Source organism: Emys orbicularis, chromosome 20 (genome assembly GCF_028017835.1).
Source record: "Emys orbicularis isolate rEmyOrb1 chromosome 20, rEmyOrb1.hap1, whole genome shotgun sequence".
Lineage (NCBI taxonomy): Eukaryota > Metazoa > Chordata > Testudines > Emydidae > Emys > Emys orbicularis.
In genome coordinates this window covers 13,607,006-13,630,176 of record NC_088702.1, presented here as the reverse complement: position 1 = coordinate 13,630,176, position 23,171 = coordinate 13,607,006, and the positions used below count along the sequence as shown (strand labels likewise).

Below are 23,171 nucleotides of genomic sequence, written 5' to 3'. Positions count from 1 at the left end.
GGGGGCTCGATTTGTGGCCCGGGGGGGGCGAGGTGCGTGGCCAGGGGGCCGGTGGGGGGTGGGGGTCGGTGTGTCGCTCAGGGGGGCTGCTCTGCCCAGTGACCCTGTGCTTGTTGTGGGGCGGGGGGGGGAGGCTGCCACCCGGGAGGCGGTTTGGGGGGGTTCTCCTGGAAGCCTCCGCTGCTTTCCAAGGGGTTGGGGGCGCTTCCAGAGCCAGAGAGAGAACCCAGGCGTCCTGGTGCCCAGCCCCCATCCCTTTGTGCAGCGGGCGGAGCGCGGAGAGGGGGAGGGGAGGAAGCCGCCGGGCCTCTGGCTCCTTCCTCTTCCTCCGCGGGGAGGCAGGGCTGCCGGCCGGCCGGGCCGGGACACGGGCCATGTTCGAGTAAGGGGGCGCCGGGGCGAGGGATGGGGGGCGGGGAGTGTGGGGTGAGCGGGGGGATGGGGGCGGGGAGTGTGGGGTGAGGGATGGAGTGAGCGGGGGGATGGGGGCGGGGAGTGTGGGGTGAGGGATGGAGTGAGCGGGGGGATGGGGGCGGGGAGTGTGGGGTGAGGGATGGAGTGAGCGGGGGGATGGGGGCGGGGAGTGAGCGGGCAGTGTGGGGTGAGCAGGGGCATGGGGGGAGGGGAGTGGGGGGGGAGCGGGGGCATGGGGGGAGGGGAGTGTGGGGTGAGCGGGGGATGGGGGGCGGATTGAGCGGGCAGTGTGGGGTGAGGGATGGGGTTAGCGGGGGCATGGGGGGAGGGGAGTGTGGGGGGAGGGATGGGGTGAGCGGGGATGGAGGTTAAGGAAGTGGGCTCTGGTATTTTGGAATTGGGGGGGAAGGGTGTCTGAGAGCCAGGACTCCGGGGTTCTCCCTGGCTCTGGGAGGGGAGTGGGGTCTAGTGGTTAGAGGGGGAGGGCCGGGAGCCAGGACTCCTGGGTTCTCTCCTGGGCTGTTATTGCTCTGCCCTCCCTGTTCCGAGCCCCCCAACAGCCAGAACCCCCCTTCCCACTCCCTGGCAGGCAGCGCCGCCCAGAGGATTCAGGGGGCCTGGGGCAAAGCAATTTTGGGGGCCCCTTCCATTAAAAAAAGTTGCAATACTATAGAATACTATATTCTTGTGGGGGCCCCACTTGCCCCCCCCCCCCCCCCGGGTGGCCCTGCTGGCAAGTTCCCAGGCTCTGCCGAGCGAGTGCCCGGCCCTGAGCCCGGCGCTGCCCAGTGCCCTGCGCTGAGCTCCTGGCTGGGGATCTTGGGCTGGGCGCAGGCCTTTGGCATCTGCTCTAGCCCTGGGGGTCTGGGTAGCGAGGGGCCCTGTGGAGAGACTGGCACCTGTAGCACCTTCCCCTGCATTCAGCTGAGCCGGACGCCTGGGTCCCTCTCCCAGCTTGATGCCAGCTGTCTGAACTACAGAGCTGCCCTAGGATGGGGTTCTCCCCCTTTTTCTTTCTGAGGCCCTCCCCCCACCCCCATGCTATAAAATCTCCATGGTCCAGCAGTGCCACAATTGGGTTTTCTGTATATACAAGCCAGGGCCGCTGGGGGTAGGGGGTAGCAAGCAGTCTAACGCCAGCCATGCTTGATGGATCCCCTGAAACCTGTTCAAGCCCCCCAGGGAGCCCTGGTTGAGAATCGCTGCTCTAGGAATCTGTTTGCGAAGCAGTGCCTGGGGCCATGGGTGCCTGCAGCAGGCAGATCCCAGAGAGCCTGGAGCCTGCGGTGTTTAGGATGCCAGCATCCCGTCGGGTCTGTGCCGGCCCAGGGCACTGCAGGAACAGGGCAGGCCAGGCCTCGCCAACCCCCAAATCCCTCTGCAAGCATGCCAAGGGGCAGCAATCGGGGCAGGGCTGATGCCCTCCCATGGTGGGTGAGGGGCCTGGGCATCTTGAGTGTCTGTCCTGACTGCTTTGTGCTCTTGGAGATTCCTGGGAGGGCAGTGGGCCAGGGAGGGCAGGAGGCCCTGCATTCAGGAGTCTCTGTGCCCAGCTGGGACACAGCCCCTTTAACAGGCTGAGTGTCTGCCCCCTTCAGCATTAGAACCCAGGCTCGAGGGGCTCCGAGACAGGCAATGCCCATCTATCCTTTCCCTCTGTGCCCCCAGATCATCTCCTAGAGACACTCCCCAGGATGGCAGGGCAGAGTAGAGGGGCATCGGTGGAAGTGGGGGGAGCCCAGGGCTGGAATAGCGTGGGCTGCAGGTCAAGAGTGAGGGGCACTGGCAGAGAGGGGATGGTGACTATTTAATACGAGTCCATGTAACTGTCCAGCTAGGAACAAAGAGCATCGGCCACACGCGCAGGCCAGGGGATTCTGTCCTGGGGAGCAGGGACACCGAAAAGGACTTGGGGGCGGGTCATGCAGCCCTGGGTGCACAAATGGGAATCTCCAGGAGAGCAGGGAGGCTTGGTTTGGCCTTGGTGTGATGTTGCTGGGCCCCTGTGTTCAGTGGCGCCCACAGGTCAAGGAGGATGGTGATAAATTGGGGAGGGGCTTGGGAAGAGCCCCAAGAATGAGGAAAGGGTCAGGAGAGGGAGAGGCTCCCGTCTGGCCTTGCTGCGGGGTGTGTGTGTGTGTGTGTGTGTGTGTGAAGGTTGAAGCGTATGAATTTAGACGGGAAATAAGGCATTCATTTGAACAGGGAGGGGAATTAATTTTACCAATGTTTCCATCACTGGCCATTTTTAAACCACGAGGCGCTGTTCTTCTCAAAGCTCTGTGCTAGGGATTATTTTGGGGAATTTCTCTGGCCAGACTAGATAATCACAATGGTCCCTTCTGGCCCAGGATTTATGTAGCCCAGAGCTGGATTAGCAGGGGCCACGGGTCGGGAATGAGGGGCACCGGCAGAGCTGGGTCGGGGTTGCTCAGAGCTGGGCTGGCAGAAGCTGCGGGTTGGGAGTGAGGTGCAGCGGCAGAGCTGTCCTGCATGGTCTGTCCTACTTTGGCTGAGGGATGCTCTCTGGGCTCCCCCCAACGTCAGATGGGGCCAGAGGTTGCTGGCAGTCACTGGCCAGGCAGACAGCCCCTCAAGCCCAGCCAAGCTAGCTGGATCGGCCCCATATTTACCTCCCTCTGCCAGTTGGTGCCAGGTCTTGGCCCAGCCATTCTCCTGCAGCCAGGGGCCCCATGTTCCAGGCCTGGGACCGGCAGCATCTTGCTGCATGTGATGGGCCCCAGAACCCCTGTCACTTTGGGCCCCTAGGAGCCACCAGAGTCCTACAGCCAAAGGCTTGGCCCAGCTGACGGCAGTGGCCAGGGGAATCTCGGGTCCTTCTGGACCCTGGTAGGTGGCCAGGGAGTGGGGCTGGGGCTCAGCAAGGGGCGCTCTCCCCTGGCAGTCGGTGCCAGCCCCGATGCCCCAGCTTGGTGCTGGGGGCGGGGAGCTCAGCAGAGGTGCTTTCCCCTGCAGTTGGCACCAGGCCCAATGTCCCAGCTTGGCACTAGGGGGCCTGTGCTGCAGGGGGTGGAGAGGTCAGCAGGGGGTGCTCTCCCCACAGCACCCCCCTCCCCTGAGCCCCAGCCACATTCCCTGCAGCACAGTGCCCCATAGCACTGTATGGGGGCATTGGGGCCAGTGCTGGCCATGACCCCCTTCCTGCTTGGCCTGAACCCAGCTGGGGGGGGATGCGTGGGTGTCTCATGCTGCCCCTGCCCTGGCTGTTCTGGAGGTTCTAGGCCCCCTCCCACTCATGCACCGGCCACCAGCAGCTGTCGCAGTGTCAGGCTGGCCCTGGCCATCTGTTGGGGGGAGGAGCGGGGGCAACAGCAACCAGATCTGGAGCTGCCCAGGAAGTAGGGCCCCCCCATGCTTCCCTTGGCACTAGGCTGAGTCCCAGGTGGCCAGTAAGTGTTGGGCACGATGGGACATGGGGGGGGGGGGCATGTGATGGGCAGAGGGAGGGGGGAGAGTGAGAAACGTTTTAGGGGCAGCAACATTGGCCAGCCTCATCCCTGTCCCCAGCTCTGCCAGTGCCCCTCACTCCCGACCTGCAGCCCCGGCCACTGCAGTTCTGGCTCTTTCCCCTGGGCTCTGTGTGCTGGGATCGGGCTGGGGGTGGACAAAGGAGCCATTTGGCTGCACTGGGGAGTGGAGTCGGGATGGAGCTGAGAACAAATAGCCATTTTGTGAGATGGGTGGGTCGGCTCCAGCTCGGTCCCACTGCACTGGGCTGGCATTACCCCCCATCAGACCCACAGCCCGTCCCCCCGGCTGGCATTACCCCCCATCAGACCCACAGCCCGTCCCCCCGGCTGGCACTACCCCCCCATCAGACCCACAAGCCCCCCCCAGCTGGCACTACCTCCGTCACACCCAAGCCCCCCCTCCTCTGGCTGGCACCACCCCCCATCAGACCCACAGACCCCCCCCCAAGCTGGCACTACCCCCATCACACCCATGCCCCCCTGGCTGGCACTACCCCCTGTCAGACCCACGAGCTCCCCTCACCTGTGGCTCTTCCTCCTTGGGGGTCTCTTCTGCTCAGAGCTGTCCCCCCATTTCAGGCATTCCCAGGTGCCCCCTTTGGAATCAGAGTCATGTCACCCCATAGGAGAAGCATTTCCTGTTTCTAGTCCTTAGCCCCAAGAACAGCCCTGTCTTGAGCTGGGGGGGGGGTGAGGGGATCCCCGGGGTACAATCTGGAACTGGGGTACTGCTATACCCCCTTCACTCTCCAGTCTGGGCTGTCTCTCAATAAGCTTTGCTAATGACAAGCAGCAACTCGCCCCCCTGTCCCCCCCATCAATCAGCACAACAGCAGGTGGAGCCCCACACCCAGCTAGATTGCATGAAGGCCTCTGAAACTTGCATGAATCACACAGCGAAAGGCACCAGCCAGTTCCCCCCGGCTCCCCGGCCTTGGCCCCTGAGCTGTACCGTCCTGCCCTGGGCAGAACCTGACCAGAGTGAGTTTATAACCCAGTCTGCTCCTCCCTCAATATGGGGAGGACACGCAGCAGCTTTTGTATCCAAGCTGAGGTTTCCCAGGCACTTCAAGCAAAACACACTGTTTTAGGTAAAATATAGAACAGGTTTATTAACTACAGAAAGATCGATTTTAAGTGATTATAAGTGGTAGACATAAAAGGACAGAGATGGTTACCAAAGAAAATAAAAATAAGCGCACAACCTAAATCTTAAACCTTATCATACGTGACAGTATTTTCAAGCAAGTTTCTCACCCCACTGGATGTTACAGTTCATAATTAAGGCTACAATTTAGGCACAGGTATTTTTAGTAAAAGTCACAGACAGGTCATGGGCAATAACCAAAAAGTCACGGCCAGTGACTTGTCGTGACTTTTACTAAAAATACCCCTAACTAAATCTTAGGTACTGGGGGGGTGGGGTGGCGGAGTGCTCCAATCAACGCTGCTGCTGGGGTGGGGGTGCTCCGGTGGTCATTGCTGCTCCTGGGGGTGCAGGGCGGCCCGGAGCCCTGCTGCCGCTGCTGCTCCTGGAGGTGTGGGGTTGCCTGTGGCCCCACCATCACTATCGCTCCTCCTGGCAGGGGCAGCTTGGGGCACTGCTGCTGCTCCCGGACTGCAGCTTGGGGCAGCGCCTGGGACCAGTTGCTTGGGGCTGCCGGAGCCGTGGCTGGTGCGGCTGGCCCCAGGGCTGCCCCAGCTGCTTGGGCCTCCCTGGGGTCAGCCGCACCAGCCGCTGCACCTGTGGAAGTCCTTGACCTCCATGAAAGACTCGCAGCCTTATTCATAATACACAGGTTTCTCCCTTAAACCTGGGACCAGTCTCCTTTGCTGAAGTTCTTTGTCTTCTCAGGTCCTTGTTGCTTCCAGGGGAGGAGAAAGGCCAAAGCATGATGCCACTGTACCCTATTGTATATCCTCAGTCCATGTGCCTGGAAGACACTTGCCCAGATAGGTCCTAGTGCGCTTTGCTGAGTCACAGGGTTGAGCGATCCCCTGGTGTGGTGCTTGCACAACTGTTGTTGAATTGTAAATCACTTGATTACAACCCCCCAACTGATTAATGGTCGATTCACACCCTCCTGGGCTGGGGTCACCACCATATAGTACAGACTCTCCAACTTAGAACATATTTCAGTAACAACCATATAGCACAATCTCATAACTTCATACACACTAACAATATACATATTTGGACAGAACAAGGGGTTTCAGCAGATCATGACCTTTCATATGATCTCATACATGGCATTCTTTGTATGAAATATCACAACTAGATATGAATGATGACTATGGGAGTTACAGGGTGCTATTTTGAGGTACAGTGTGCCACAGGCAGAGATGGGGAACAGGGGATGAAGGGAGGCACTGGAGGGCTAAGGGAAGGGGAGCGAAGGGCCCTGGGAGGAGTGGGGAGGGGGGCTGGAGGAATACATGGGGCCCCCCTCACTCTGTCTTCCCCCAGCACAGGCAGCCCCTCCCCCCGGAGCAGCCCCAGCAGCTCTCCGTCCCTGCGGAAGCGCCTACTGCTGCCCCCCCGGACCTCCCCGGAGCTCCCTGCAGATGCCATGGTGGAAAAGAGCACAGAGAGTGCCCCAGAGCGGGGCCCCTTGTCCGCCCCCCTCAACTACCCGCTGAGCGCCAGGAGTTTCATCCGCAACAACAAGGTGAGGGGGGCTGGATCCTGGGGGGCTGTGGGTGTCTGTGGGGGGGGGGGGGTGCCAGGATATTGGGGACTTTTTGGGTGCCCCTGCTAGCCCAGCCCTGGGCTCCCTCCCCAGGTCTACCAGTACCCCTTAATCCCAACACTCAGCCCCTGCTAGTCCAGCCCTAGGCTTCCCCCAGCTCTGCCGGTGCCCCTCAATCCCAACCTGCAGCCCCTGCTCGACCAGCCCTGCCCCCCAGCTCTGCAGGGTATTGAGGGTTGTTTGGGGACTCCTTGGATTCAGGGCTGTTGGGATCCCTGTGGAGGAGCTCTGCATTGCAGTACTGAGGGCTCTATGGGGGTCCTGGGTGTTCTAGGGAGCTATTCCCTGGGGGGCCAGCATCTGGGGGGTGTTCTGGGGGCCATTCCTGGGGGCCAGCCTCTGGGGGGGTTCTGGGAGGTATCCCCTGGGTCATCATGCTCAGGGGAGGGCTCTCGGGGGGGGCAAGTACTCAGGGGCTTGTGGGTGTATCCCTGGGGGAGCAGGCTTTGGGATGCGTCTGGGGGTCCTGGGAGAGCAGGGCTTTGGGGGGTACCACAGGGGACTGGGGGTCTTGGTGGGAGCAGGATTTGGGGGTGTACCCCTGGGGGGCTCCTGTTCTAACCTATCTCTCTCTTTCCCTTGCAGAAAGCGCAAAGCTGGTACAGCGTGAGTCCCACCGGCTCTGCCTGCGGCCCCAGCACCCCACACACTGCCCAGCTCCCAGGGTTCAGCTACGCCTCCCCCCTGTCACCCCTATCTCTGACCCTGGCAGCTGTGGGAGGGGGTGGCAGGAGGGACTCTGGGGACCTCCCCCATCTGAGCACAGCCCAGAGCTGGGTGCATCCCTGGGGTGGGGCAGACCAGCCCTACAACACCCTCCAGCCCCCCCCTCCCTACCCCAGCCCTGTGCTGTGCCCCTCACCCCTTCTCTGGGCTTTGTCTGTCCTGGCCCCCATTCGTGGGGCTGAGCCCAGCCCCCCTGCTCCCTTCAGAGACCTTCCCTCCCCTCTCTCCCCCTCCCCCCCCCCCTGCAGCCCTACTGGAGATGGGGGGCGGAGATGGGAGGCAGTGAGGGGGAGGAGTAAGAAGGGGAGTGGGGAGGGGCTTGGTTTATGCTCCCCTCTTCCCCATGATTTCTGATGTGGAGTTGGGTGGGGAGGGGCAGGGGAGGAGCATGGCTGGAGGGGGTGGGGATTGGCTGGGGGTTGAGGAAGGGGCAGGGGGTGCTCTGAGCTCTCTCCTTTCCCTGCTAGCTCTGCTCAGCCATGGGAGAGCCACAGCCTGACCCCTCCCCCTTTGTTTCCTGGAGCAGCCAATGGCTGGACGGGGTGGGCAACTTGGGCAGAACTTTCCTACCCCTTCAACTCTGCCCTCCCAGGACCCCCCCACTCCCAGAGTCCCCCCTGCGGCTGGCCCAGGGACCCCCTGGGACCCTCCCCGGTGCCCCTGCATGCTCCAAAAATATAGCTGAGGGTCCCCCTCCCCGCTGTATCAGGGGGTGGGGCATGGCCCACTGCACCCCTGACGGGCCCGATCCCCCCGCAGATGCTGAGCCCCACGTACAAACAGCGCAATGAGGATTTCCGCAGGATCTTCAAGGGGCTGCCGGAGAGCGAGCGGCTGCTTGTGGGTGAGGGGGGGCCATGGGGGAGGGGCACCAGGGTGGGGCTGGCATGGGGGCAGGGCCAGTGGAGGGGTGTGGGACAGGGGAGGGGCAGCAGGGGCCAGCAGGGAGGGAATGTGGGTGCAAAGGAACAGGCTGAGCAGGGAGGGGGGCCGTGGAATGAGCCCCCCCCATCTTCTCACTCGTCCCCCAGGTGTTTTCACAACTATTCCCCACCTGCCTCTAGTCCCTGCTCACTCAGGGGGCTCCCCCCCTGTGTCTGGGGGGGCAGTGCTGGCACTTGGCCTTCTGGCTCCTGCTGTACCCACTCCCCACGACCTATTGCCCCCTCTTTTCCCCAGGCCCCCCACACTGGCAGCTCCCTTCCCCCCACAGATCTGGCCTGCTCCCTGTGCTGTCAAATGGGAGTGTCGCTCTCTCCTCTCCCCCCAGCTCTGCGGGTGCCCCTCACTCTTGCCCTGCAGCCCCTGCTAGCCCAGCCCTGCCCCCGCCAGCTTTGGGAGTGCCCCTCACTCCTGACTCGCAGCCCCTGCTAGACCAGCCCTGCCCCCCCCTCCTCCAGCTCAGCCGCAGGCCCCACCACTGGGCTGGCTTTGACGTCTCCCCTCTCCCCAGATTACTCCTGTGCACTGCAGCGCGACATCCTGCTCCAGGGGCGGCTCTACCTGTCCGAGAACTGGCTCTGCTTCTACAGCAACATCTTCCGCTGGGAGACAGCAGTGAGTGACCGACCCCCCCTCGGGTGCCCTGCGGCCCTGCTGCCCCCCAGGCACCCCTGAATCCTGCCCCTCCCCCACCGCCCTGGGCCCTGCCAGATTCCCCTGCCCCTCCCCCCCACCCGGGCACCCTGAGGCCCCACCCCCCAGGTGCCTCCGAGCCCTGCACCTCTCCTCGCTGCCATGGGCCGCTGCCCCCCCACCCCGTTGCTCCTGAGCTCTGCCCTGCCCCTAATGCCCTGGACTGTCTCCAGCTTCCCATCCCCCCAAGGGACCCCAAGCCCTGTACCTCCCCCCACTGTCCTGGGCTCTGCCAGCTTCCCCTGCCCCCCCATCCCCTCCAGGCGCCCCTGAATCCTGCACCTCCCCTGCTGCCCTGGGCCACTGCCCCTCTCCCCTCAGTGTCCCTGAGCTCTGCCCTGCCCCATCTGCCCTGGGCTGCCTCCAGCTTCCCATCCCCCCAGGGGACCACAAGCCCTGCCGTGTCCCCACTGCCCTGGGCCACCTCCTCTGCCTCTCCACCCAGGGGCCCAGAACCCTGCCCCTCCTTGTCACGGGTGCATAGGCCATGTGCTCTGGACAGCTGAGTGAAGTTCAGCCAGGGCCCTCGAGTAGTGTGACACCCCTAGGCACCCTGTAACCAGGGTCAGTCTCCTCAGTTTCAGCGCCTGCTGGGTCTGACCTGTTCACCCTGTGAGCTCCCCGCAGGGGAGCCTGCCCGACTAGGGTACCTGGGGAAGCCTCACGCCCCAAAGGGCCATGCACCCAGCTCTGCACTCAGCAGGGAGTCAGCCAGTGTGTGACACAGACGGTTTAGCAGCCGCCTGGAACACAGCGTAGGACAGATCTTGTTAGCACAGAGAGCAGCTGAGTCCATCTGGGGGAGACGCAGATCCCTGGGCTCTCCCCTGAGTCCCAAAACCAGGAGACTCCCCAGTTTCGAGCAACCCAGCCTCAGTTACACCCAGCTGCCCTCCTCCATCCTTTGTCTTTTTCCTGGGCAAACTGGTCATCTGGCCTCCACCTCTTGCTTTTCTCCAACTCCTCGCAGCTGGCTCTTGCAGAGGATGGGCCCGGCCATCAGTTGCCAGGATACAGAATGTCTGGCCATTGTCTGGGCCCAGGCAGCCAGTTGGCAGTCACACCTGCCCCCTAGGGGCCTCTGCAATGATCACCACCTAGATACTTATGTGACACATAAGGGAAACTGAGGCGCACACACAGTATTCATACAAAATATTAAGAAAATTCCCACTTCATCACTTCCCTGCTACCCTGGGCCACCTCCAGCTTCCCGTTTACACCCCCACCCTGCCCCTCCTACCCAGCTTCCCTTCCCCCCAGGTGCCCTTATGCCCCTCCCACTGCTGCCCCGGGCCGCCTCCAGCTTCCCCTCCCCCACCAGGCACCTCCCTGCCCCTCCCACTGCTGCCCTGGGCCACCTCCAGCTTCCCTTTTACCACCACCCCCCAACTCTGTTCCTCCTGTCCAGCTTCCCCTCCCCCTGAGGCACCTCCTGCCCCTCCCACTACTGCCCCAGGTGCCTCCAGCTTCCCCCCCCCCCAGGTACTCCCTGCCCCTCCCACTGCTGCCCTGGGCCGCCTCCAGCTTCCCTTTTACCTCCCCCCAACCCTGCCCCTCCTGCCGCGTTGCCCCCTGACTGCTGCCCCCTGCAGATCTCTGTCCCGCTGCGGGAGGTGAAATGCCTGAAGAAGGAGAAGATGGCCAAGCTGATTCCCAATGCCATTCAGGTCTGCACTGCGGCCGACAAGGTGAGATGGGGCCGGGGCTCCCCCCACCCTAGGGCCCCTCTCCTTGGGGGGCAGTCCCATACCCCTGTCCGGCCTCCGCACAGCCCCTCCCGGCAGGACTATGGCGTCCCAGGTGCCCCTGCCCGATGCAGGGTAGACACAGAGACAGCCGGGCGGGTCCCCTGGGGGCAGCCCCACAGGGAGAGGGGACAGGTCCTGCCTGCCGCTCCGTGTGGGTGCTGGCATCCTCACCCGAGGAGGGGTCAGGTGGGGACCCCCGATCCGCAAGAGGCAGGGCTGGGGAGCGCCAAGAGGGTAACCCCCATCCCTGCCCCTCACAGAAGTGCTGCCCCAGGGACACTTGAGTCTGGCCTCTCCCGGGTCACTCTGAGTTGGGGCCTGGGGGGAGGGGGGTTTCCTGGCAGCTGGAGGCCACTGTCTGAGCAGCATCAGTGCCCTGCTGGGCCTCCTTGTGGGAAGGAGTGGGACAGGTGTGGGGGAGCCCAGAGCTGGGCTGGCAGGGGCTGCTGGTCAGGAGTGAGGGGCACCAGCAGAGCTGCGGAGAGGGGGAGCCCAGGGCTGGGCTAGCAGGGGCTGCGGGTCGGGAGTGAGGGGCACCAGGAGAGCCAGGGGTCGGGTCTCACTTCCCCCCTCCCCCCAGCATTTCTTCACCTCATTTGGAGCCCGTGATCGCTGCTTCATGCTGATCTTCCGCCTGTGGCAGAACGCGCTCCTGGAGAAGGTACAGATGCACCCGGGGTGGGGGTGGGGGGTGATAGAAGGCAATTTGGGGGTGAGGATCTGGGGGTGGAATCCTGGGGGGCGCAGAGGGAGGCTTGGGGGTGGGGCCCGGGGTCACTGCTCGTGTTCTCCCCCCCGACACTGTTCCCCCCCCTCCAGACGCTGTCTCCCTGCCAGACGCTGTCCCTTTCCCTTGCCACTGTCCCCCCCGCCAGATGCTGTCCCCCCGCCAGACGCTGTCTCCCCTGACGCTGTCCCCCTCCAAATGCTGTCCCCTCCCCCGACGCTGTCCCCCCCCCTCCAGACGCTGTCCCTTCCCCCCGGCGCTGTCCCCCGCCCAACGCTGTTCCTCCCCCCCGATGCTGTCTCCCCTCCAGACACTGCCCACCCCCCGACGCTGTCTCTCTCCCCCCGCAAATGCTGTCCCCCGACGCTGTCTCTCTCCCCCCCCAGCGCTGTCCCCCCCCCAAGCTGTCTCTCTCCCCCAAACTCTGTCCCCCCCAACGCTGTCTCTCGCCCCACCCGACGCTGTCTCCCGCCCCCAGACGCTGTCTCCCCGGGAGCTCTGGCATATCGTCCACCAGGGCTACGGCGCTGAGCTCGGCCTCACCAGCGAGGACGATGACTACGTCTGTCCTGTTCCCACTGACGAGCTCAATGGCCTGGGGTGAGTGTGAGCCCCTCTTCCCCCCCGTGTGGGGCCAGCCACAGGCCTCCGACCTCTGCTGCGGTGCCCTCAGGTCTGGCTGCCCCCCCCCGCACCTTCCCCCACCGCCCCATGAGAGAGTCTGGGTCCTCTTGCCCAAGGGGGAGCTGGTGGGGAGCTGTCTCCTCGGGAGTAGGTTGGCCCCACCCGAGGTGTTGGGAACCCTGGGACCTCTGTCGAATGGGAAGCCCCTGCCCTGCCCCCCCGGGATAGGCTGGTGCCTGCCCTTCCCCCCCACCCCTGGAAAAGCTGGCACCCTCCCCCCCACCCATGTGTCTGACCCCGAGACTTGCCCTGGTGTGATCCCCGACCCCGCGGGACCCAGTGACCTCGACACTTGTGCGACCCCTGGCGCCCCAGTGACTTCCCCCCCCTCCAGGCCAGCCAGGGAGCTCAGTGACATCATGGAGCTGAGAGACCTGGCCTTGCCCTGCGCTGCTGACCTCAAGCTGGAGCCCAGCCCCACGTTGGCCAGGACAGCCGCTAGTCAGAGCTTCCACTCACTGGCTAGCAGCAGCGATGGGGCCGCCTCGGTGAGTGGGGGGAAGGGTTGGTGGGGGCAAGTTGGGGAAGGGAGGGGGCAGGGCCGGGGGAGGTTTGGGGGGGCTGGGGATGGGAGGGGGCAGGACTGGGGAGGTTCAGGGGGTGGGGTTGTGGGAGGTGTCACGGTGCCTGGAGTGACTCACAGCTGAGAAAGCCAAACTCAGGACAGACGGCCAGAAAATAGGATGGACACCCCAGGCTGGGGGTGTATTCTATCATTCAGTTTCACCAAGCCAGCACTGAAACGTACCCCTGGATCACTCTACCCGTTTTACCACGGAACACAGACAGTCCCTTGGCATTCCAGCCCCTCATTACCCCCCAGACAAACTGCACTTTGCGATGAAAGGCGATTAAACCCAAATTCCCCACACATTAGGTTCTTCCAGTCCCAAAGGACTCATCACTTACCTCAGGTCAGATCTCCCCATAGACAATACAGGTAGCTGTTTTCTTTAGTGTCTAAAACTAGCTAAGAAAAGAACTGAGCGTTATTCAAAGTCAAAGCAGATAAAATACATTACAGGTGAATGAGACTATATGAGACCAGTTGTTAGCAGAGATTTAATGTTGGTGAATTCTCCATAAATCTCTTAGAGTCCTTCCACGAATCTTTCCGGGTGTCCCGTTCTCAGTCCAATGCCTCAGACTCCCTGGTCGGAGTTCAGCAGATCAGAGGTGCTGGCTCAGGCCCATGAATGGGGTATTTATAGCTCTCCCGCACACAGAGCCAGCGGACAGGTGTCCACACAGAAAATCCGTCACAACACGTGATGGACACTTGAGGCTGTGAAAAGTCCCAGTAACACTTGCTTTGAAGATGGTATGCTTCAATCTGAAGCTTCGGTCTTGTAAACACTGTATAGCGCCGACATGCCCTAGCCAAATGGTTCTCCGGTCAGTAAATTCACACTCCATGCTAGCTACAGGCCTTTGCATCTACTGACAACTGAGCACAACTGCATACAGGATGTGCAGGTAATACAGAGCGACAAGAGGTGAAAATGATTTTCAGGTACCAGTTAATTTGGTTACAGCCACCAGGATGTAGGTAAATACAGTTACCATCAGTTCTTGGTTTCTATCAACACAAGTGCATGGGCTTGTCTTAGTTAGCCTAGTTAATGGCCCTTTGTTACCCACACACAGTAAATTAACCCCTCTTCCAGGTACTGCCCTGAGCTGGCCAGCTGCCAGCGCCATAGGAAGTGGGGGGGGGGTGTTGGGGAGGAAGGGGGTGGGGATGGGGGAGCTTTGGGGAGTTGGGGAAGGGAAGGTCGGGGCTGGAGGAGGTTCTAGGGGAGGTTGGGGAAGGGAAGGGGCAAGGCCAGGGGAGGTTTCGGGCCCATGTTGGGCCCCCCTTACTTTCCCTTCCCCCCAGCTGGCAGAGGACCCCGAGGAGAATGTGGACAGCCAGGCGGATACTGCCTCCAACTGCACAGTGACACCGGGGCTGGAGCCCCCGAAGCCTGCGGTGCTGGGGGGGGCCCCGCTGCCTGCCCTGGGGGACCTGCTACCCCATGAGGACCTCCCCACTGACACCAGCAACTCCTCCTCCTCCTCCTCCACGCAGGATGAAGGTGATAGCCCAGCCCTGCCCAAACATACCAGCCCTTAGCTTTAACCATTAGGCCCCACCTCTCTCCCAGAGCCAAGGAGAGAACCCAGGAGTCTTGGCTCCCAGACCCCTGCTCTAACCACTAGGCCCCACTCCCCTCCCAGAGCCAGGAATAGAACCTAGGAGTCCTGGCTCCCAGCCTGCCTGCTCTGATCCCACTGTCCTCCCAGAACTGGGTTAGGACCCAGCTCCTCACCCCTCTCTCCCCCCAGCGGAGGTGGACGCCTTCTCAGACCTGCCCGGGCGGCTGCTGCTAAACTGCGTCTATTGCCTGGGGGCCGAGCGGCTGCAGCAGATGCTCTTCAGCGACTCGCCGTTCATGCAGAGTTTCTTGGGCCAGCGCAAGTTCACAGGTGGGGCAGGGCAGGGGCGCGGGCTGGGGCTGAGTCTTCCCTGGGGCCACAAGCTGGCTGCCCCCTGCCACCCTCCAGATGACAGCTGGGCTGGGTCTGGCTCACTCCTCAGGACACCCATGGGGCAGGGGACCCGGTAGCTCCAGGCCAGGCGGCCTCGCGGAGATCCCGAAGTTGAGTGGGGCTGGGCCAGGAGCAGCCAGTGCAGGGCGAGGGCGCTCTCCACCCCCAGGGCACACACCCCGCGCCAGCCAGGCCAAGGGTCTTGGGCATATGTGTGGTGGGCACAGGAGGGCAGCGCAGTGGGGCGTTGCCCAACACCTGGGACCCGCTGCCCTCAGAGATTCTGGGCTTGGTGCTCCAGGGAGCTGCCAACGGCAGCGCAGGGGAGGCCTTGGACTGGGCACCAGGCCCACGCCTGGCGCTGCACACGACCCGTGTGGCCTGTGCCGGCTGGAGGACATGGGTCACCAGCTCTGGCAGCTGCTGCCCGTGGCAGCACTGGCCACGCTAGCCATGTGCTCGCTCTGGCCGGAGGGGAGCAAACTGGCTGCAGGGCCCAGGAGGGAAGGGGCCATGGCAGAGCACTGGGCCGGGTGTTCATGCTGCCGGGTGCCCCACTGGGCCACGCAGGGCCTTGTATCTGGGAGTTGGGGATGAGAGGCATGCGTGGGGGGAGATGGGGGAAGGCCCCTGAGTGGACGATCGGCCCCGCCCTGACGTACCCTCTGCTCTCCACAGACGTGACGCTGACCTCATGGAGTGGCAAGAGCAAGTGCCACCAGAGCCGTGTCCTCTCCTATACCATCCCCCTCAGCAACCCGCTGGGGCCTAAGGCAGCTGCTGTGGTGGAGACGCAGGTAAGGGGGCAGCGGAGCCCCAGGAGGGTGTGAAGGAGCAGCAGGATGGGGGGGCTGGATGGAGTGGGGCTGGACTGCATGGTAGGGGGCAGCAGGTGTGGGGGCTGGACTGCGCAGTGCAGGGCGGCAGGTCAGGGGTGGGGCTGGACTGCATGGTGGGGGGGCTGGACTGGGCGGGGCGGCAGGTCAGGGGTGGGGCTGGACTGCATGGTGGGTGGGCTGGACTGTGCGGGGCGGCAGGTCAGGGGTGGGGCTGGACTGCATGGGGGGGGCTGGACTGCGCGGTGCAGGGCGGCAGGTCGGGTGGGGCTGGACTGCATGGGGGGGGCTGGACTGCCGGGGCGGGGTGGCAACCGTGGCGGGGGGTAGCAAGTGCAGGATGGCAGCAGGCGTGGCGGGACAATGCGGGGCTGTTTCTGGCCTGTGATGGGATGAGCAGAGCTGGCCTCCTCCCAGACCCTGTTCCGTGCCAGCCCCGATAGCGGTGCCTGCGTGGTGGACTCGGAGGTGATCACGCAGGGCATCCCCTACCAGGACTACTTCTACACTGCCCACCGCTACTGCATCAGCACGCTGGCTACAGGCACGGCCCGCCTCAGGTACCGCCCCGCCTCAGAGCCCCTCTGCACTGGGGGTTTGGGGGGGCACCCCCCATCCAGAGAGCGGTGCTGGGAATTCCTCTGGTGGCTGGCTCTCTTTGTCTCACGGCTGCTCCACACTATGAAAGTCAGACCCTTTGAAATCAGCAGGTCCAGAGAACTTGCATCCAAGAGTTTGAAAAGAGCTGGCTGAGGAACTCGCTGGCCCATTAAGGTTGATTTTCAATAAGTGTTGGAGCACTGGGGAAGTTCCAGAGACCTGGGAGAAAACTATTGTTGTGCCACTCTTTTAAAAAGGGTAAAGAGGATGGCCTGGGTGATTATAGGCCTGACAGCCTAACAGCAATCCTGGGAGAGAGAAAGGAGCAGCTGATATGGACTCCGTTAATAACGAATTAAAGGAGGGGGATGGAATTAATGCCAATCGCCATGGGTTTATTGAAAATAGATCCTGTTGCTAGCTTGGTCTCTTTGGGAGGAGATGTCAAAGCTGGCAGCAGGAGGGAACAGTGTTGATGTAACACACTTAGATCCTCTACAGCCTTTGACTTGGGACTACACGACATTTAGAGTGACAAACCGAGACTGATGCAAAATCAGGACGGCTTGGTGAGCTGGCCATGAGCACATGGTGCCTTGTAATACGGCTCCATGTAACTGTCCAGCTAGGCACAAAGAGCGTTGGCCACATGCTCAGGCTGGGGGGACTCTGTCCCTCCTCTGTGTGGAACAGGGATGGTGAAAAGATTTGGGGGTTGTGGAGTCCCCCATCCCAGTGGCTCTGTGCCAGTGATCCGGCCTCTGCGTTATTTCCTGTTCCACAATGTCTGTGTCCTCTGCTGATGCGACCAGGGATGAATTGAAGTTTTCTTTCAGGCCATTGATAAAGCTGCAAATAGCACAGGCCAAGACCCGATCCCTACGGGACCCCCTGGAGACACCCCCCTCAAGGGCTGGTTCCTGTTTACAGGGTTCGTTTCGGGCCCTCTCAGTTAGCCGGCCATGAATGCGTTCAGTGTGGGCCATGCTGATTTCGTATCAGTCTCGGATTGTCACTCTAAATGTCGTGTGGTCCCAAGTCAAAGGCTGTAGAGGATCTAAGTGTGTTATGTCAACAGTGTTCCCTCCTGCTGCCAGCCGTGGCATCTCCCAAAGAGATACCAGCTGAACATGGATTCCTATGCAATGCTAGGGCCAGAGGGACTAATGCAGCCCTGGGTGCACAAATGGGAATCTCGAGAAGAAGCAGGGAGGTGATTTTCCCTCTAGGTTTGGCCCTGGTATGACGCTGCTGGGCCCCTGTGTCCAGTTCTGGTGCCCACAGGCCAAGGAGGATGGTGATAAATTGGGGAGGGGTCCAGGAAGAGCCCTGAGAATGAGGAAAGGGTCAGGAACCCTGCCTGAGAGGGAGAGGCTCCTGGAGCTCCAGCTCTTTCACTTAACCCAGAGTAGGGTCAGGGGTGAGGCTCCTGTCTGGCCGTGCTGCATGGGGTCAGACACCCAGTGCTGGGCTCGTCTCTCTAGCAGACAAAAGTCCAACACGAGCAGCCAGCGGCAGGAAGTTGAAGCTGGACTAAATCAGCCTGGAACTGAACTGTGCCCAGAACTAAGCCCTGGAACAATCTCCCAGGCTGTGCAGATTCCCACTCACTGCCCATCTGTAAAGCCCACATAGGCTGGCAGGTCCCCGACCCGGCAGGCAGCCCCATCTGAGCACCCCCTCCAGGGACGTCCTGAGCTCTGTCTGCAACAGGACTGGTTCCCCCGGCTCCTGGGGCTGCCACAGACCCTCCCACCTCCAGCCATCAGAAACCGTTTTCTCCCGCCACCGCCACAGGCGCCTGCCCAGTCTGGCCCCACTGGGCCTTGTGCCCCGTCCTGCCCCATTGGGCCTTGTGCCCTGACCTGCCCCCACCCCCTGCTGGATTTATGGGGTGCACATGGAGCCTCTCAACATGCACTGGGGGCTAACCAAGCTCAGCTCTTCCCGTCCCTCTCAGGAGCTCGGCCTGAGTGTCCTGCAGCCCCCGGCCTGGGTGGAGCTGATCTTTCTTGGCCCTGGGGGACTAGAGCTGGAGCCAGGACCCCGCTGAAGCTCTGCTGCAGCCGTGGGGTGGGGGCAGGCGTTAGTTCGGGGCAGGCCCATGCTAGGGGTGGCTCAGCTCAGATGAGCACAATGGTGCCTTCTGGCCTTGGGATCTGTGACGGGTGGGTCTGCTGCTGGGAATCTCTGGGCAACAGGCCCCCACCGCATCTACTCTAGGGAGCTGCTTCTCAGCATCCTGGCCTGGCAGCTCGCCTCCACCCCAGTGCTCTCCAAGGAGCAGGTCATTGACACACACCCCTCCCCCCGACTCTGCCTTCCCCAGAGTCTCCTCCGAGATCCGGTACCGGAAGCAGCCCTGGAACCTGGTGAGAGCCCTGATTGAAAAGAACACGTGGAGCGGCGTGGAGGAGTACTTCCAGCACTTGGGTACGGGGTGTCTGGCACCTGGGACAGGGGGTGGGACAGACGGGGACTGCGAGGGATGGCTGGTGTTGGGGTAAGAGGGCAGGTGCTGAAGAGCGTGCCCAGCACTGGAGTCTGGGAGTGCTCTGGGGACTCAGAGGTGCCTGTGGGGGGAGGGGGGCCTGGAGGGGAGGGGGCTGTCAGAGGGTATCGGGCAGGGATGGAGATATGGGGGGGTAAGAGGCTACTGGGGGGCAATGTGGACGGGGCTGCGCAGGCGGCTGAAGCGAGGGAGGTGACGTGGACGGAGGGCAGGCAAGGTGAGGGGGGCTGGGCAGGTGGGGCCGTGTCACAGGCTCGGTGCTTTTGAACAGCTCTGAATCAAACCCAGGCAGGACCCTCTTCAGTAGAACACCCCCTGACACTCACTGGGGCAAGAAGCCTCCTTGGCTTCAGCGCCTCCTGGGTCTGAGCTTGGAGCATTTAGCCCCCTGTTCCTCACTGAGCTCCCCACAAGGAGTCCGCCTGGATGGGACACCTGGGGAAGCCTCACATGCCCCCAAAGAGCCCTGCACCCCAACTCCGCAGTCACAGTGACTCAGCCAGCATGTGATACAGAAGGTTTATCAGCCATCTGGAGCACAGCGTAGGCAAGTTCTTTGTTAGCACCGAACCCAGGAAGTTCCAGCCACATCCATCTTGGTCAGACCCAGAGCTCCAAGCCTTGATCTCCACCTGGGACCCCCAACAGGAGGCTGAGACCCGCTTCCAGCAGCCCACCCTCAGTCATGCCCAGCTGCCCCTCCTCCATCCTTTGTTCCCCTTCAGGGCAAACAGGGTCACCTGGCCTCCACCTCAGCTTTGTTCTCTTTGGCTGTAGCCCCTGGGTTATCAGTTGCTGAGTTACAAAATGTCCAGCCATTGTCTGGGTCCAGGCAGCCATTCAACAGTCCCACCTGGTTCTCTGGGTCTCTGCAAAATTAAATCCCCTTTCCCTCCAGCTAGGTAAACATGCAGCACACTGGGGAAACTGAGGCACATCCAGCACCCAACAAAATACTAAGAAAATTCTCACTGCGTCATATCCCATGAGCGGTGGGAGGAGGGGGGCGGGCGAAGCGAGGGGGCTGGGGAGGTGACGTGAAGGGGGCTGGGCAGGGCAGGCTGCCAATCGGAGTGGGTTTCCCAATAAATCCATTGGTTGGGTGGGGGTGACACAGCTGGGCTGAGGGCAGCTGGAGGGACACAGTTGGGATGGGCCCTGGGCTCCACGTGGCTCTCTCCCTCTGGGCTTCACGGGGTGCATGTGCCCCCCCCCAAGGCATCTCACCCCCTGGCGTGGCGGGGCTGGCATGGGCGTCTCACCCCCCTTGGTATTGCAGGGCTGGCGCTGGCACGGGCAGAGAAGACGCTGCTGGAGGAGAGTGGCCACGGGACGGAGCCGCGGGGGCTGCTGGCTGGGCTGCGCCGCAGGAAGCGCACACTGGGCTGGAGGGCCCCCCATGCTGAGCCCACCCTGGCCACACTGCCCCCCAGCGAGACGGGGCCCCGCCCCCTGCGCCCCTCCAGTAAGGGAAAACCCGCCCCTGCCTGTAACCCACCGCATCCCCGCCCATGTCCAGAGGGAACCTGTCCCCCCCACCCCGTCGGGTAAAGGGGAACCTGCCCCCAACCCTCCATCCACAACCCACCCAAAGGAAATGTGTCCCCTCCTGTAACCTGCCCCCAGAACCCGCCCCAGCCCCATCTCCAGCCCAAAGGGAACCCGCCCCCTCAAACTCATCCCCATCCCTGTCCCCCACCCCCAGGTAATGGGGAATGCATCTCCATCACCCTGTCTGGAGCCTGCCCTCATCACCACCCCCTGGTAAGGGGGAACATGCCTTGTCCCCGATGATCCCCCATCAGGGAGCCTGCGGGGGCAGCTATTCCTCCCCGCCAGAGAATGGGAGACGGGCTGCTGCAGTCCCCTATGGGGAGTGACTCCTGGGCACATGGGGCTGGCCTGGTCCCCGCCTAACCTGTCCCCTCTCCCCGCAGGCAGCCTGGCAGCCCGACTCTCCCAGCAGCTCGTGGAGCGGAGCCGGGGCCCCACCGTGTCCACCCTCATCCTCATCGTCAGCCTGGTGTAAGGGGCATGCGGGGGTGGGCGATTGAGCTATGGGGGGATGGGACTAATGGGGTATGGGGCTCTTTGGAGGAGTGATGTGGGGGGCCAGGCAGGGCTCTAGGGGGCATAATGTGGGGAGCTGGGGCAGGGCTCTGATGGGAATAATGGGGGGTGGAGCTCTGTGTGTGGGGAGGGTCCATGATTTGGGTCACACCCATCCAGGGCTGGGCTCAGGCTGGACTCTGTGGGTGATGTGAGGGGGTACGGCAGAGCAGGGGTACCCCTGGGGGCAGAGCCACAGACACTTTCCCGAGTTGGGATGTAGGAGTTGGACTGGGGTGGGGGTGGGGGTGGGGGATGGGAGCTGCTCTGTTTATGGCCAGACAGGGGCTATTGGTGGGGGGAGCTGTGGGGGGGTGGTGGGGGACTGTGTGCGGGGGAGGGGTTGTGTAAGAAGAGGGGGCTGTGTATGGGATGGGGGGCTGCATGTGGAGGGAGCTATGGGATGATTCTCGGGGGTGAGGACTTACGTGTCTCTTTCCTTCCTTCTGTCTCTGCTGCCTCACAGGATCTGTGTGAGGTACAGTGTGACCCCCCCCGCCCCCCATGTCCCGCTGGCTGCCATGGACCCACTGCCCCTGCTCCCTTTGTGCCCCCAGACACCCCCCCAGCACCATCCCTGCCTCCCCCCAGCATCAGCCCTGCCCTGCCAAGCCCCGTCCCTAGTGTTCTGAGCTCCCATTTCTCTGGAGCACTGACTGAGGTGGCATGATTTGCATACTGCGCTCTGATTGGCCAGCATACCACTGACATGCCGGGTGGATGGCAGGCCTCAGCTCCAGACCCCACCAATCAGAGCACAGTATGCAAATCTGACTCTGCCTTGAGCATGTTCTGGGCAGGGAGATGGGGCATGAGACAGCCACACATGTAACTGGGGGGTGGGGCCAGAACTCCTGGGTTCTCTCCCCGGCTCTGGGAGGGGGTGGGGGTGGGGTGTAGCGGTTAGAGCAGGGGGCTGGGAACCAGGATGCCTGGGTTCTGCCCCATGTACACAAGGCTGTGTCCTAGGGACACTGGGTGACCCTTACCAGCATCAGGCCTGTGGCAGGGCTCTGCCAGCCCCTCATCCTCCCTCTCCCCCCAGCCTGCTGGTCCTGGTGGTTCTCAACGTGATGCTGTTATACCGGCTGTGGGCGCTGGAGCACACGGCCCGCGCCTTCCAGGCCTGGCAGGCCTCTGCACTGGCCCGAGGGTGAGTGATCCCGGCTGCCAGGGAGGGGAATGGGGAGATTTCTGGCAGTGGGGGAGGGGGTAGTGTGGGGAACACAGGCCAAGGTGATGGGGGCAATCCCAGAGGCAAGGGGGGTTGGGTTTTGTTGAGGTGGGGTTGAGGTGCCAGGGGAGGGGTCCCAGCAGCTGGCATTTGGGGCAGATGGGGCAACCCCCATCTCAGCTGTCAGTGACCCCCTGCTCCCCAGGAAGCTGCCTCGGACAGCAGGCGAGTGGGCCGAGGTCCTAGAGCTGCAGCGGCGTTTCCATGGTGCCGAGGTGCAGAAGTGGAGGCGGATCCTGGAGGCCTCTGTGGAGCTGCTGGATGAGGTGATGCTGCGGGGCCGGGCTGGGCCAGGCTCGCTCGGCTCTTTGGGTCCCTGCTCAGGGAGGCCTGCAGCTCTGCTCGTGCGGCCCCCCTGGGCCTGACTCCCCCTGCCTGCTTTTCAGCCCTGGGGCCAGCAGAGCTAATGTGCAGTCACCCAGCCCCTGAGTCCTGCACCCAGAGCTACTTGGAGCACCCCCTGCCTGGCAGCAGGACCCTAGTGGGAGCCCAAGGAAAGAGGAGTCACTGGGGAAAGTGTCATCTATTGATTAGAGTAGAGGGGCTGGGAACCAGGACTCCTGGGTTTTCTCCTCAGCTCTGGGAGGGGAGTGGGGTTAGTGTGTTTGGGGGTCTGGGCACCAGGACTCCTGGGTTCTCTCCCTGCTCTGAGGGGAGTGTAGTCTAGATGGGGGGGGGGGGGCTGGGCTGGGAGCCAGGACTAGAAGGCTGAAGCCCTCTTCATGGGCTGTTGGCCGATCGGGAATAACTGGTACCTTTCCTGCCCCCCCCCCCCCCCCCCCCAGATGAAGGTCTCCCTGGAGAAGCTGCACCAGGGCATCATGATGGCAGAACCGCCCCCGGAGCCAGGCCAGGCTGACGCCATCTCCTGAAGCTGTGCTGGCCGCCAGGGGCCATGGGAGACTGAGCTGGATCTGAGACTGCAGCTGGGTCAGCGCCGCCTGGACGCCCCCTGCGGGCCGGCTCCCTCATCCAGGTCAGCGCCGCCCGGCTCCCTCATCCAGGTCAGCGTCGCCCAGACGCCCCTCGTCGGCCAGCTCCCTCTGCCGGGTCAGCGCCGCCCGGACGCCCCTCGTCGGCTGGCTCCCTCGGCTGGGTCAGCGCCGCCCGGACACCCCTCGTCGGCCGGGTCAGCGCCGCCCGGACGCCCCTCGTCGGCCGGGTCAGCGC

The 23,171-nt window shown here is 62.8% G+C and overlaps 1 protein-coding gene across 2 annotated transcripts; it reads left to right on the top strand.

Annotated features, from left to right (window-relative positions):
• The first annotated feature begins 374 nt into the window (after positions 1-374).
• GRAMD1A (GRAM domain containing 1A) lies at positions 375-22,873 on the top strand. 2 transcript variants are annotated; one of them, XM_065420225.1, is made up of 20 exons: positions 375-382; positions 6,373-6,574; positions 7,241-7,261; positions 8,141-8,225; positions 8,835-8,938; positions 10,612-10,707; positions 11,348-11,428; positions 11,973-12,094; positions 12,513-12,666; positions 14,058-14,256; positions 14,507-14,647; positions 15,389-15,507; positions 15,964-16,106; positions 18,476-18,579; positions 19,938-20,123; positions 20,596-20,683; positions 21,234-21,245; positions 21,813-21,920; positions 22,147-22,267; positions 22,787-22,873. In XM_065420225.1, the coding sequence occupies exons 1-20, from the start codon at positions 375-377 to the stop codon at positions 22,871-22,873; spliced, it is 2,181 nt and encodes a 726-aa protein (XP_065276297.1). The 2 variants fall into 2 exon arrangements, with proteins under 2 accessions (XP_065276297.1, XP_065276298.1); XM_065420226.1 differs by lacking the exon at positions 21,234-21,245.
• Positions 22,874-23,171: the final 298 nt, after the last annotated feature.